This window comes from Zonotrichia albicollis, chromosome Z (genome assembly GCF_047830755.1).
Source record: "Zonotrichia albicollis isolate bZonAlb1 chromosome Z, bZonAlb1.hap1, whole genome shotgun sequence".
Classification (NCBI taxonomy): Eukaryota; Metazoa; Chordata; class Aves; order Passeriformes; family Passerellidae; genus Zonotrichia; species Zonotrichia albicollis.
The window spans coordinates 20,820,166-20,832,595 of record NC_133860.1 but is presented as its reverse complement, the minus strand read 5'-3'; the positions used below and the strand labels follow the sequence as shown (position 1 = coordinate 20,832,595).

General features: G+C 39.4%; 1 protein-coding gene across 1 annotated transcript in view; it reads right to left on the bottom strand.

Annotated features, from left to right (window-relative positions):
* Window positions 1-12,430, bottom strand: part of EPB41L4A (erythrocyte membrane protein band 4.1 like 4A) — a 120,460-nt gene that overhangs the window by 70,120 nt on the left and 37,910 nt on the right. The window contains exon 2 of the mRNA XM_005490434.4: window positions 3,190-3,294. Coding sequence (XP_005490491.1) covers window positions 3,190-3,294 — 105 coding nt within the window. The remainder of the gene's footprint in view (window positions 1-3,189; window positions 3,295-12,430) is intronic.

Below are 12,430 nucleotides of genomic sequence, written 5' to 3'. Positions count from 1 at the left end.
GACCAAGCTGAGAACCATATCCCCATTGAGAACCACGAGGACAGTATCTAGTGTCAACTCACATTAATTTGGGTGCCAGTACTCTCTGCAGTAATGCAAAAGGCTCAGGTGAGGGTTAGATGACGGAGCACAGTTAGGGATTCTGTGGCACTCAAAGAAAATTGGTCCTTTTTTAAAGAACTTGCAGCACTAAGTAAAGTACTCAAGTACCACATGAGAAGAAGCACCACGTAGTGTGTCAACAGAGGCACTATTAGGAAACACTACTGACAACACAGCATTAGCTGAACCCATTTGTTCACTGGGGTGTAGTTTTATATCATGGAATTTTTAATTCATTATTAAATGTTGTACTTTAACCAATTATTAGAAGAGATATTTTGTTGTTCCTTTGGAGACCTATCTTGTTCAGAGCACTAAGTAGATATAGGTAATGCTATTCTGACATCAACTTGCAATCTTCCAGAGCTTGATTTTTCCATTTGAATACTGTCCTTTTACTGTGGAGAGTTTAGCAAAACCTGGAATGTCAGTAAAGCGAAATTTGTGCAATATGACCAAATTACTACCCTAGAGACAAGGTCATCCAATTTGTGCTTTACCCTACTTTTCGTGCCCCTGCCAGTGCCACCCAGTTCTGTCAACCTGCTGCATCCAGCTGTTCTCACAGCTAATTAGTTTGTTGGTGTTCAGGAAGAGACCATTTTAATGCTACACATTCATATATACTACGTAGCACAGTGAAACCTTGTTCACTCATTAAAGCCCTACTGGTAGTACTAAAATAATTATGATACCACCCACATAAGAGGTAGCTCACCAACACAGCACTTAAAAGACCACCTGGAAGTGCTGAGGCATGCAGGAGTAATGGGGAAATCACCAAACAATCCCTTTCAAACCCTTAATAAGAAAAATGTTTCTTTTGTGACCGATTTATGTTCTTTAAAATACATCATTTTGTCTACACTGCTTTGTTCATCATTCAGTTAAATCTATAGTGTGACAAAAAACCTGACAGTACAAGTAATAAAACTTTCCCCACCACAAGCAATGTATTAATAGGTAGCCCAACCCCCAAACACTTTTCTCCCTCTGAGACTAACTCAGGACCATGGTTTTAAAGCTAATTAGCAAGATAACCTTTTTCCTCTTCCCTTAGGAAATCTACTGTGGTCGATCCAAAAAATATCCAATCCAAAATGCAGATCTAGGCTTATTGCCAGCCATTACTGAACTAATTCCCACAACAGCCCAGAGAGTTTTAGCCGCGGTCGGCATGCAACTAAATATATGTTTACAGCTAAAGCACAAGGTGTTTTTTGTTGTGTGAAAACTTTCCATTCTTCTGCCCATTCTTAAGAGCTTACAGGAGTTCATTAAAAAAAGCAAGCTAGCAGCATAAAGCCACACATCATAAAACACATAAAACTGCACACAGTAGCGCTGTTTGGCTCATTTATGAACTTTTCAGATGAAGGAGCATCAGTTTTTTGCTATCCTTACACAGACAAACAACACAAACAGGCCTTTTCACAATGGTTTGTTACAGAACAGCCCAGGTGCAAAGGCAGTCCCTGTGGCAGCATCTCCAGGCTGGGCAGTGGCACTCTATAGCCTTGCACACAGCTGATGTCCCATATCCACATGATAAGGCCAGTGTTTGTGTAAGAGCAGGCAAATGACAGAGGTGGGATAAACACCTTCCTAATCCATGGGAAAATCAAGAATCACAGTGGCTTCCTGACACTGATCTGGCCAGAGGATAAAGCCTAAAGCTAACATTAAATTAACACCACTGGAGCACCACACAAGAGAAAAAGTAGAACAAAAGGATGTGCCCTAAAATGTGCTTTTGTGTGTCCCTTTCATAACAGAGGTGCAATCCATTTTTGTACTCATATTTTCATATACACCACTAAACAAACCCTGTGTATGCTTCTGGAAATATTCCCAGGAACAGCCATTTCTATTTTATTTGCAACCACAGCTAACAGGAAAACACTTCAGAGAGCAAAAAATAACTACCTGCTCTTCATTCACACCTCAAATTCCTCAGGAAATCAAAACCACCATTTTTAACAGCCTACTTTAATTCACAGCTGAATCTGGCTTTCATCTTCATGGAATAAAATTATTAGAAGCTCATCAAGGAACTGAATTCATACATTTCTGGACTACGGCACAGAAGTTAAAACACAGGGAGTGAGGCAGTCTGTAGCTCTCAGTAGCAATCAGCAATCTGCTTAATACTGTTCTAAATCCAGTCTTTACATGATCAGCTTCTGGTTAACAGAAGAACTCAGCAAATGTTTAGCCAATTCAATAAGTTATTACTATATATAGGTGAAACAGGATCTTGTGCAGTGCTATTATCACTAAACACTGGCTTCAAAACTGTAATGGCTTGACTTAACCACAGGCCAGGCATTATTCCCTTCGTAATTTTTAGGTAGCATGAAGACCATCCTGTGAATACAGCACTGGGTCCTCTTGCTGAGCATTCCCTGCTCCTCACCTCTGCCTGCAGCAGTCCTGCACAAGCCTTTGGTGGGGCAGACAGCAATGCTCCAAAACACTGCCTGCTTTGGCTGAAACATGTCAGCCTGGTTGAAACATCTCCTTGTCTGTTTAGGATGGAAACGTCTCAGTGGAAAAAGCCTGGGATGTGGGGTGAGTCCCTGCCAAGGAGGCTCTAGAGAGCATGGTCTCAGGGACACAGAGATGGCTCAGGCAGAGTGAAAATGGCATTGCCCAGCACAGCCTGAAACAGGTGTTTGGCCAGCGTTGCAGCAAGTGAAGCAGGCTGTGATGCACTCAGGGGTGCTCTTTCCCAGGCACTGCAGTGCCAAGTGAGGCTGAGTAGCACAGAGTACCAGGCACTAGCTTCAGGTCACAGTATTAAAGAGGAAAAAATACCAGTCCTAAGTTAATATGATAATTTTTTTATTTGTACTTTCTTAATTTATTTTTCAACAACATTTAACATTTGATTCCATTCCTATCTAAGATGCTAATGGCTATTCCAAGACTTTATTGGAAATAAACGAAATAAATTATTACTGGAAACCTGAGCCAGGAAACAGTGAAAGTTAGGGGAAGTATGACAATCTAAGGCTGTACAGGCAACCAGCGCAACAGGGTGAATTTTATGCATGGCAAATCCAATCTGCTGTGTCTCTCACTCACCGTTTGATGACTTCGGTCACAGTAGCGCAGCCCAAAGTAATCTATTTCCACCAGGTTTAAGTGACGAAATACGTAGCCCAGGACAACTGACCCCTTCGTTGACTTCTGTGGGAAAGAATTTACACAGCCTACTCACAAAGATGCTCTGCTTTTGTCAGCTATGTGCAGTGGCATTCATGCATTCAATTAGCTTTGTCTAGAAAAAAAAAAAAATGAGGCAGCTCCCCAGTGCCTTTAACAAAAATTTCAGCAGTACAGATGACAATATTTTGCATATTTGAAAAATAATTCTGTAAGACACTATTAGGAAGCTGGCAAGGTAGTAGTTACACAATACCAAAAGAAAAACAAACAAACAAACAAAAACCCCATGGTTCTAGTGAACACAGCATTTTTCAAATCCCACTCACCCTTCCAGTACAGACCTGTCACTCAAGCTCTGACAATGGAGAACAGGAGGCAAAACTGCTGTTAAGACCTAAATTATACATCATTAACTTCTCTGTTACTAATCTTTGTAAAGAAGGTTAGTTTTATTTGTTTTCTTGTAAAATATTTTTGATAGTAGAAGGGAGAACAGTCCAACACCCTGAATTGAAATAATCCCACTGTTTTCTTGAATAGCACTTCATTAAGTGTCTACGACAGTCGGGGGACAATATGCTCCACAAAAAGCTCACTTCCACCTGAATGCCCTGTATTTGTTGGTTCGCCTGGCAGCCAACAATAAACAGATGAGCAAGATGGAGAATAATTACACAGAATGATCCCCTCTCAGAATCAATTAGAGCCTTTGATGATTACAGTCCTAAATTCCACAAGAAAATACGGACATAACTCATAATAACGTTTTGCTTAACTCCTTCATATTTTATAAACTACTCGACTGTAGTAAAATCACCACAGAGAAAAGAAACAGAAAGTGGAAGCTGTGAGATATTGTTTGCGCAGTTTCACTTTCTAACCTATGAACAGATAATTTCAAAATTAAAATGGCAAATAATACTGATTAAAAAATTCTTTAATTTAGTTCTGCTGGTGAAGTATTAATCACATCACAGCAGTGAAGGTCTGTTTTTTTTCAGCAGGTGCCTTTGGTCAGGACTCATATCTAATCCCACGAGCAGGGACAAGACAACAATTTCAGGTGGCCACTCACAACTAAGCAAGCCATGACAAGGTAAACATCTCTGGTAGGCTGGAAACAGCATACCCATGCTATTCACCAGATTTACTATACATTTGTTTAAATTAGGAGATGTGCTTGAAAAGTTCTCTTTGTCTGAATCCATCAGACTGGTTGTTTATATCAGGCAACTGCAATTACATGTTCCCTCAGCATGTACAGTGAGCCTTAATGATCAGCCACAAAACAGAGGGGGGAAACATGATTAAGGTAAGCATAAATTCACTACATCTCAATTTATCAAGTTGGATAAAGCAGAGAAAAACAGTGATTTTATCATCAGTTTCATCAACAAGAAACTGAAATCAGGTTGTGAGAACAAGGCAAGACAGGCTGTATAGTGACTATCAGGAGCACTGCGGAAAAAAAGTTGAAACAAAACAAAACACACCTTAAAAATACTAAAAATACAGGTTTGATTACTAGACAGTAGGGATTTAAGACTGAAGTAGTAATAGTCCTTGCTAATTTTGTTTTTAAATTAGTTGTCATTCAAAAGAAGCAGAAGTGATTTCCTACTAAAAAGGACATTGCTATCTCATCATTCATGTATTGGACTTGACGATCCTGGTGGGCCCCTTCCAGTTGGCATGTTCTATGATTCTGTGTCATATAAGGTAAATCATCTTCAGCATTGTTAACTATTTCCATCATCATTTAAACAGTACGGCAATGTCTTGGGAACCTAGGGCTGGACAGGCATCTTTAGAAACAGACAGAAGAAAAGTTCAAAATAAGCAAGCAACCCTGACACCAAATGACCCATGCAGATAAATGATGGCAACACCTCTAGCTGGGCACTAAACATTCAGAGAACATTTTAGACTAAAGGATCTCCAGCATCAGCCAACTCAGAGTTGATGGTTTTTGACACAGTTAAACACAGTGAGGTCAGCAAACCCTTGCAGAAGGTATAAAAAGGGGTGCCTGCACCATGGCTCACAGGACACATCGAGTGGCACCCACCCAAGCCTTGCTCAGCTTCTGTGACTGTGTGAAGTTCAAATCTGTTTTCTTTCAATGAGCTTTCCATTCCTTGTCTGACCAGTACCATTATTCACAGTGTCATTTGGTTTTATTAACAGCACTGAGAAACAGTGATTGAGCCACCAAGATGAAGCTGTCAACTTCAAAAACATAAGTATTATTTTACTTACAATAAGAGTACACAATCATACACAATCCTGGAAGTAATCAAAGAAGCTTAAGTCTTAAAGGAGTTCAACTTTCATGACTCTGCACCAGTTTAGAATGCCACTACCCTTCTTGTCTGGAAGTCTTCTGCTTCATTCAGTTGAGGACTGCTTAAGGAGTTTTTGGGACAGCTTCCCTCCTATGGACCCTAAAGCTGGTGTGTTATCCCCAAGAAAGATGCATATATCAGACCTGGTTTGGTTAAAACTAAAGCCCCCTTTTGTTCTTTTCAGAGATAAAAGGCTTTAAACTGCTTTTTACTAATACTGCTCAGTAGATAGAAAGCATAAATGCCTGTTAATTTATTCTCTTTTCATGCAGCTCAGTTAACACTTCAATAATTGCAGGTTCTGCAGAAAGAGGTGGTCTGGCTGTGAGGAAAGGCTGAGCAAACCTACCCAGCTTACAGTGGCCGGGGGCTCTCCACCTCTACAGCAGCAAGGTGCTCAGTGCTTTGGTTACTCACAGCAAAAACAGACTGCATGTTGTAGTCTCCACAGCCCTCTCTGCCAATCCCTTTCATATCTTTCAGCACAGCCTGCTGAACACAAAGAAGTGCTTTGCAAGGGAACAGCCAGGATATGAGCCAGGACCTATCCTCACACCCTTAAACCTCGCTTTCCTTAACCTCCTACTTTCCCAGCACTGGGGAGCACAGTCCACGTAAAACACTGACCCTTGGTGAAATCACTGCAGACTCATTTTCAGTTGAAGTTCTCAGTTTTAGCCACATGATTTCAGGGTTTCATGCAAGTAATTTGCATCTCCAAGTCAAATCAAGAAAGAAGTTTTGCTGATGAATCCCTTAGCAACTACTTCTCAGTCCTGACACACATTTGTACCACATTTGCTCAAAGTTTTGCAAACTAAGAGATGCCATCTTATTTCCCCTGATAAAATTACAGCAAAATTCAGCAAAGCTGGAAACCAAAACTATCAAAGAGGTTAACAGGATTACAGTCACATCATATGGCACTGCAAAAATTACATAATCTGCCTTGCATTAAGCTCAGACTTGCAAAAGGTTTGCATTCTTAGGGGTAAACCCAAGTACATTTGAAAATACCATCAGCAATGCTTTCAAGAGAGAACAAAGAATTGTTTCAATGAGTCATAACATCTTGCTTTACATGTTAGCACTGTGGCTTCATAAACCAGAAAGGCAGGTTTATACTGGCTAAAGAAAATGACAGCCAGAACATTCAGGAGAAGGCTGATTTAAATGTAGTTTTCTTAACCAAAATGAAATTATTCTTTTAAAAGCAGTACATAGAGTTCTGTGTTTTAACATATTCATATTACTCTATATTTAGACACCAGAAATTCTTATCTTTCACACTGCTCACTGCTTTTTAGCCCCAGTGAGGTTTTTCTTGTTGGGTAGTTTTTAATTTTCTCTCTTGTGTTGTACAGAGCAGTGGAGGCCACATCAGAACTATTACTAGCATTAACTGCATTTAAAGATAAAATCTCTGACCCAGTAGGATGCTAGTCCCTCTACTGAAGGAAAAGTGCTATAGGTAGTGAAGCCTCTTGTTATTGTCTCTTTTAGATCAAGCAGGCTTCATGGGGCTTTTCTCCTGAAAATAATTCTATCCCCACACTCTACCTCTTACAACCCCCCCCAAAAAAAGCTAAGGAACATGCAGAATTCATGAGCCTTCGCTCAGAAAAAGGGCTTAGAACTTAGGTTGAACATAACCTTTGCCTTTTGAGATGCCCATCAGAGAGTCTCCCCTGATGCAGCATGATTGGAGACCAAATTGCAGTATTTGCCCTAGGTAAAGGTTACTAAGGAGAGATTAAAATTATGCACAAAGGCAGCACACAATCATGCATGAGAGTGAGCAGACACAGAGCAGAAATAGTTGTCTCCAAACAGCATTTTCTTGCTTTTCTTTTTAGCCTATTCTTCCTCCTTACCTCAAGCTCAGAGAAGACTAGACACCCTGCAATTTTTCATCACCTTCCCCTGACAAGAGCAGCAAGGCATGAAGCTCTGAAATCGAAGTTTTTGGTTTTTAACAATGAAGACTAAGGACCCTTTTTCCCCAAAGGCAGTGTGCCACCCAGGCCTCAATTTGCATACCACATGTTCAAGCATAGAAAAGTCTTTAAATTAAAAATGCTAAACATTTACAAATATTCACCTAGACAAAACAGTTTAGCCTTAATTTCCAGAATGCATGTCCAAACAGAGAAGAATTTACATTAGTGTTATTTTATACGTGCAAGGTATTCCCCAGCACAATCACACAACAGAACTAAATACTTTGAGGAACTGAGAATTTTACAAATACAAATGAAACATCACAGGCTGCCATTAAGTATGCATCAGTAAAATGAACCATCCAAAATGTATTAACCCATCCCTTCCTCTCTGCTTGTATTTCACTGGCAGCAGACATGCCAACATGTTTTCAAAAGTTTTTGGATTTATGGGCACAGGAAGACCTCTCTATCACTGTTCCTAAGAACTTGGCACAGTGTCTGACCTGCCTGGATGTGAAAGATGACACTGGATTCTAGGTGCTGTATATTAAGATACCTGTAAATCTGTTTAGCTTTCACTAGTGGTCAATCCATTGCATTTCAGTCAGAAAATGCTATTCTAGAAAAAATGTCTGAAGATGCACCATATTTTTCTGGTTTTGCAATTATTGTATCTGTCACAAATTCACCTGCTTAGGGGCAACCTCTTTGAGAGAGGGATAAATTCCTAGAAGCATGGGCTCCAGACAATTAAACATCCTCCTTTGTAACTACTGGCTGGAGTGCACTTTGAGCCACTGTCACAGATACATGTAAACTAATTTACTTGACTCCTAAACACAGAAGAAAATAAGTTAAAGAAATTATGCTTTAAAAATGTTTGGCTTTTTGGGAATGTTGGGAAATTATAGAAAATTGGGAAAAAATGCTGGAAAATTACTTCAGCTCAGTAGGGTCTTTTTTGGGGAGAAGATTTAAGCAAGTTGTCGTTGTATATTATATACGTGTTATACCACATATATAATATACATATATACCAGTTGTATATATGTACGTGTTATACCACGTTTATGGTATAACAATGCAATTTGGACATGCACACACATTAAAAGGAATGCCCTAAGCAGGAATCAAAGCCCAATGAAGAAAACAAAGGACAAGTAGAGCAAGCAAATAAGTAATGGGAAGACAAATAAATTTTGGAAACATAATTACTTACTAGTGCTTTAAAACCGATCTCCACAACGAATGATATTTTACAAAATGGCACTAACTGGTTCTGTTTAGAGGAATTCTAGCCATATAAATATTTTGTTAAAATCTATTCACTAATCTATCCCCTGATATTAACATTATCCAGTTCATTAGCATCTACATTCACTGTATAACAGATGAGTTAAGCTACCAACAATAATGAATTCCAAGTTTTCACAGAAAAGAGCTTTTCTGAAGAACTGAATACCAATGAACATTTCCATCATTCTAATGTATTTTGATTAAATCTACACCTAAGAAAGGAATTATGAATAATGTAATAATGAAATTAGAAAACACAGAATACAACCACTCATTGGGAATGTTGAAGATGTAGGTTGCTCTTCTTTTTTTACTTTTTGAAACTGCTCTTTACTCACAGCTGTGTGACCTGGTGTTCCTTCTGGTCAGGAGACAGCCCTTTACTCTGTGAGGTGAGCAGCTCCATGGCAGAGCACTTGGTGGAAGAGTTATCTTGGCAGAGAAAGGATGCTGTACTTACTTTTGGCTTATTCATTCTAAATAAAGTAAGCATACCGTTTTCTAGGTGATTTTCATGACACAGTTTCTGCAATTCTTTTTGCAGTCATTGAAATCTTTCTTGAAACCTTTCTTTTATAAATTTCTTGCCATTTTAAAAGTCTATTTTTTGCTGCTGCATATTTTGGTATTCTTGGATTCTGTTTTGTCCTCTTTTTAGTTATTTTACTTTATTTTTCATCCTTTATTTGTTATGTTTTATTACAGCAATTCATGTTAGCTTTGTCAACTTACGTACAAAATATCAATTGAGAAATAAATATATAGGTATAATCGTTTTTGTATCAGTCATCTAGTCCTGGTATATTTGGTTCTATTCCTCCTATTTGTAATTTTGTGATTGCTGCCTTTGTGCAAAAGGGAGGCACTTGAGGAACTAAAGCCTCAGTTCGAACACCCTATCTTTTCCTATGGTCACCCACTTAAACACCTCTTTTAAGTTAGGTGTTGCATGCATTTTCATGGAGCATACTAAACTGATTATGCATAGCAGTTTTAGAGCACAGGGACTTAAAATTTAAATATGTCACTTGCTTTGCTTAACTGCTTTTAGTGTAAGACTGACAAGGGAGAGTGTCAGTAAAGAGCTGAACTCAAAGGCTTTCAGAAAGAGAATGTTAAAAATTAAAGACTAGACACTCTGACAAACTGCTCAGGGATTTTACTATTGTTTCAGCTGTTAAAAAAGTAATGAAGTTTTATTCTCATAAGAAGTTGGCTCAAACTATTAGCTGGCAGAATGGTTAGAAGTTTTTCTGTGTGAGATTGTTTGGGAAGCTTTTAGGAGCAAGAAGAATGGGAAGGAGAAAAGGTCAGTGAACATCTTGCCAATCCTTTATTTTGCCATTTTTTCATTCAGAATGAATAGCTGTACTGTCAGAGCTGAGCATACCTGCAGAAGCTTGTTTGTACAGAGCTCCACTAGACTGAGCAAAAAACAAACCACCTTCTCATGCTCTCTGTCCCTCAGTAAAGCCCAAATTTAGGGCCCTGCTCACCAGCTGCTCCCAGCCGTGTTAACATCTTTGCCTTCAAGTTGCTCCTTCTTTTATTACGATAATTATTTCTGCTGCTCTCTGACTTTTACCTGGGTCATCCCCCTTTTTTCTTTTCCCTCCTTTAGACTCCATTTCTCAAAATCTCATCAGCGTTCTGGTCATGAAGTCAGCAACTTATGATGGCAATTCCCAAGTAGATTCTCAATTTATTTTTTAACCCTTTCTTTCTAAATGCCCATGTTCAAGAGTAAGGGGTACAACACATAGAACACAGAGACTTAAATCTTCATCTTCAAGTCAATTCACACCTTTGAAACCTCTATCAAGCTCAGTTAATTTTTTTAAAAATAAGTTCTTATATTTTCCTTCTTCAAAAGCAATGGTGCTAGCATGATTTTGTTTATTGAACTCTCTCTCTTTTGATTCTGTTAATTGAACTCTCTCATTATGAGTCAAGAGATATTACAAGAGAAAAAGTTACAAAAAAACCAGTGGAACCTTCTCAGATGCAAAACTAACAGAAAGGACAAAGAGAAGGTATATTTCTTGACTGGACAGGGCCACATTTTCTCCCTAGCTCTGGCATAGGTGACTCGGGGAAGAAAGAGAGGGGGAAATGCAAAACAAAAATAGTAGCTCTCTCCATTCAACAAGCCTTTCAAAGCACACAGATCTTTGGAACTTTCCTCTTCCACCACAAACCCGAAGGAGTCGTGCCCCACCACAGAGCCACTCACATCCTAAAAAGCTTTTCCCAAACACTTTATGATTTTTAATATTTAAAAGTGTTATTTCCCCTTTGATGAAGTTCAAATTCTCATTTGGGCTGACACCACCAAGTTACTTACTTCTGCAATGGAGACAGACAGAAGGCAAAGAAATACATTTATTATCCTAAAAAATGTACATACGATTTCTGTACATCTTTGATAATTTGATTGCCATAGTGCTTCCCAGAAAACTGGGAATTCATTATACTGGAAACTTAATTCCTAATTTCTCAAAATAAACATCTGGAATTTCATATTTTAAAAAATTTAAGATTGATTTTTTTTTTAAAGTCTTCATTTTTTTCCCATTAGAGCAATGGAGGATTTTGTTCTAAAAATGGTTTTCCAGATAGTCTCATTAACAAATGCACACACACACACACACACACACACAAAAAAAAGTCAACACGTTTGCACCAGGACAAGAATAAGTTACCCATTAGCAGGCCATAATGGTTGCTAATGGGGAACTCTATACACCTGCATTCTCTCCTTCCCCTTCTAGAATTTCTGGCTGTCCTGAAGAGATGCTATCCAGTGCCGCACACTGCATGGGCTCATATTACCATTTTACTGGTGCTGGGCTGCATTCAACTTTAACAGGCTTGACTGAAAAATAACCCCAACATAAAAGCCCGTGCATGGGAAAGGAAGGACGCTCACGGAGCCGCGGCAGCAGAGGGGGATGAAAGGAGGTATCCATCACAGCTCCCAGCTCTTGTCACCCTGTGCTAGTGCTGCCTGGCCCCTCACACCCACACTCACAGCCAGAGTGCCTCATTCAGCTGTCAATCAACTCCCGAATCATTCAGCTGTCAATCAGCCCCCGAATCGCTGCAGGTTCCAGCCCTGCGTATTCACATAAAACAGAATCAAAGCCAGCCCTTTTTTTTCTTTTCTCTTTTTCCTTTTTTTTTTTTTTTTTTTTTTGGAAGAATGATACTCCTGTACATAAATAAACACAAAACGGAAGTGTTAAGTTAAAATAGCAACACACATAATTTAAATTTAAAGCATCGACAGAACCTGCCAACCATTAATACATTCTTTTGTGTGAATGTGGCAGTGTCACCACCGGTTGTTTCCCCTCCCCCTGCAACTCACACAGGACTATCCCTGTCTCCTCCCTGGCATCATTGCTCATCCCTGGCGGCCAGTGCTCTGCTCCTAATTAGATCTACCCGTGGTGTAACCCAGGAGGTTTTGTGTGCTTTCCCGAACCACCTCCCAGTTCCTTTCCTACACGCTGCCTGATTCCACGGAGCATCAACAGCACCCTCCATGCTCACACCCCTGGCACAGGCACC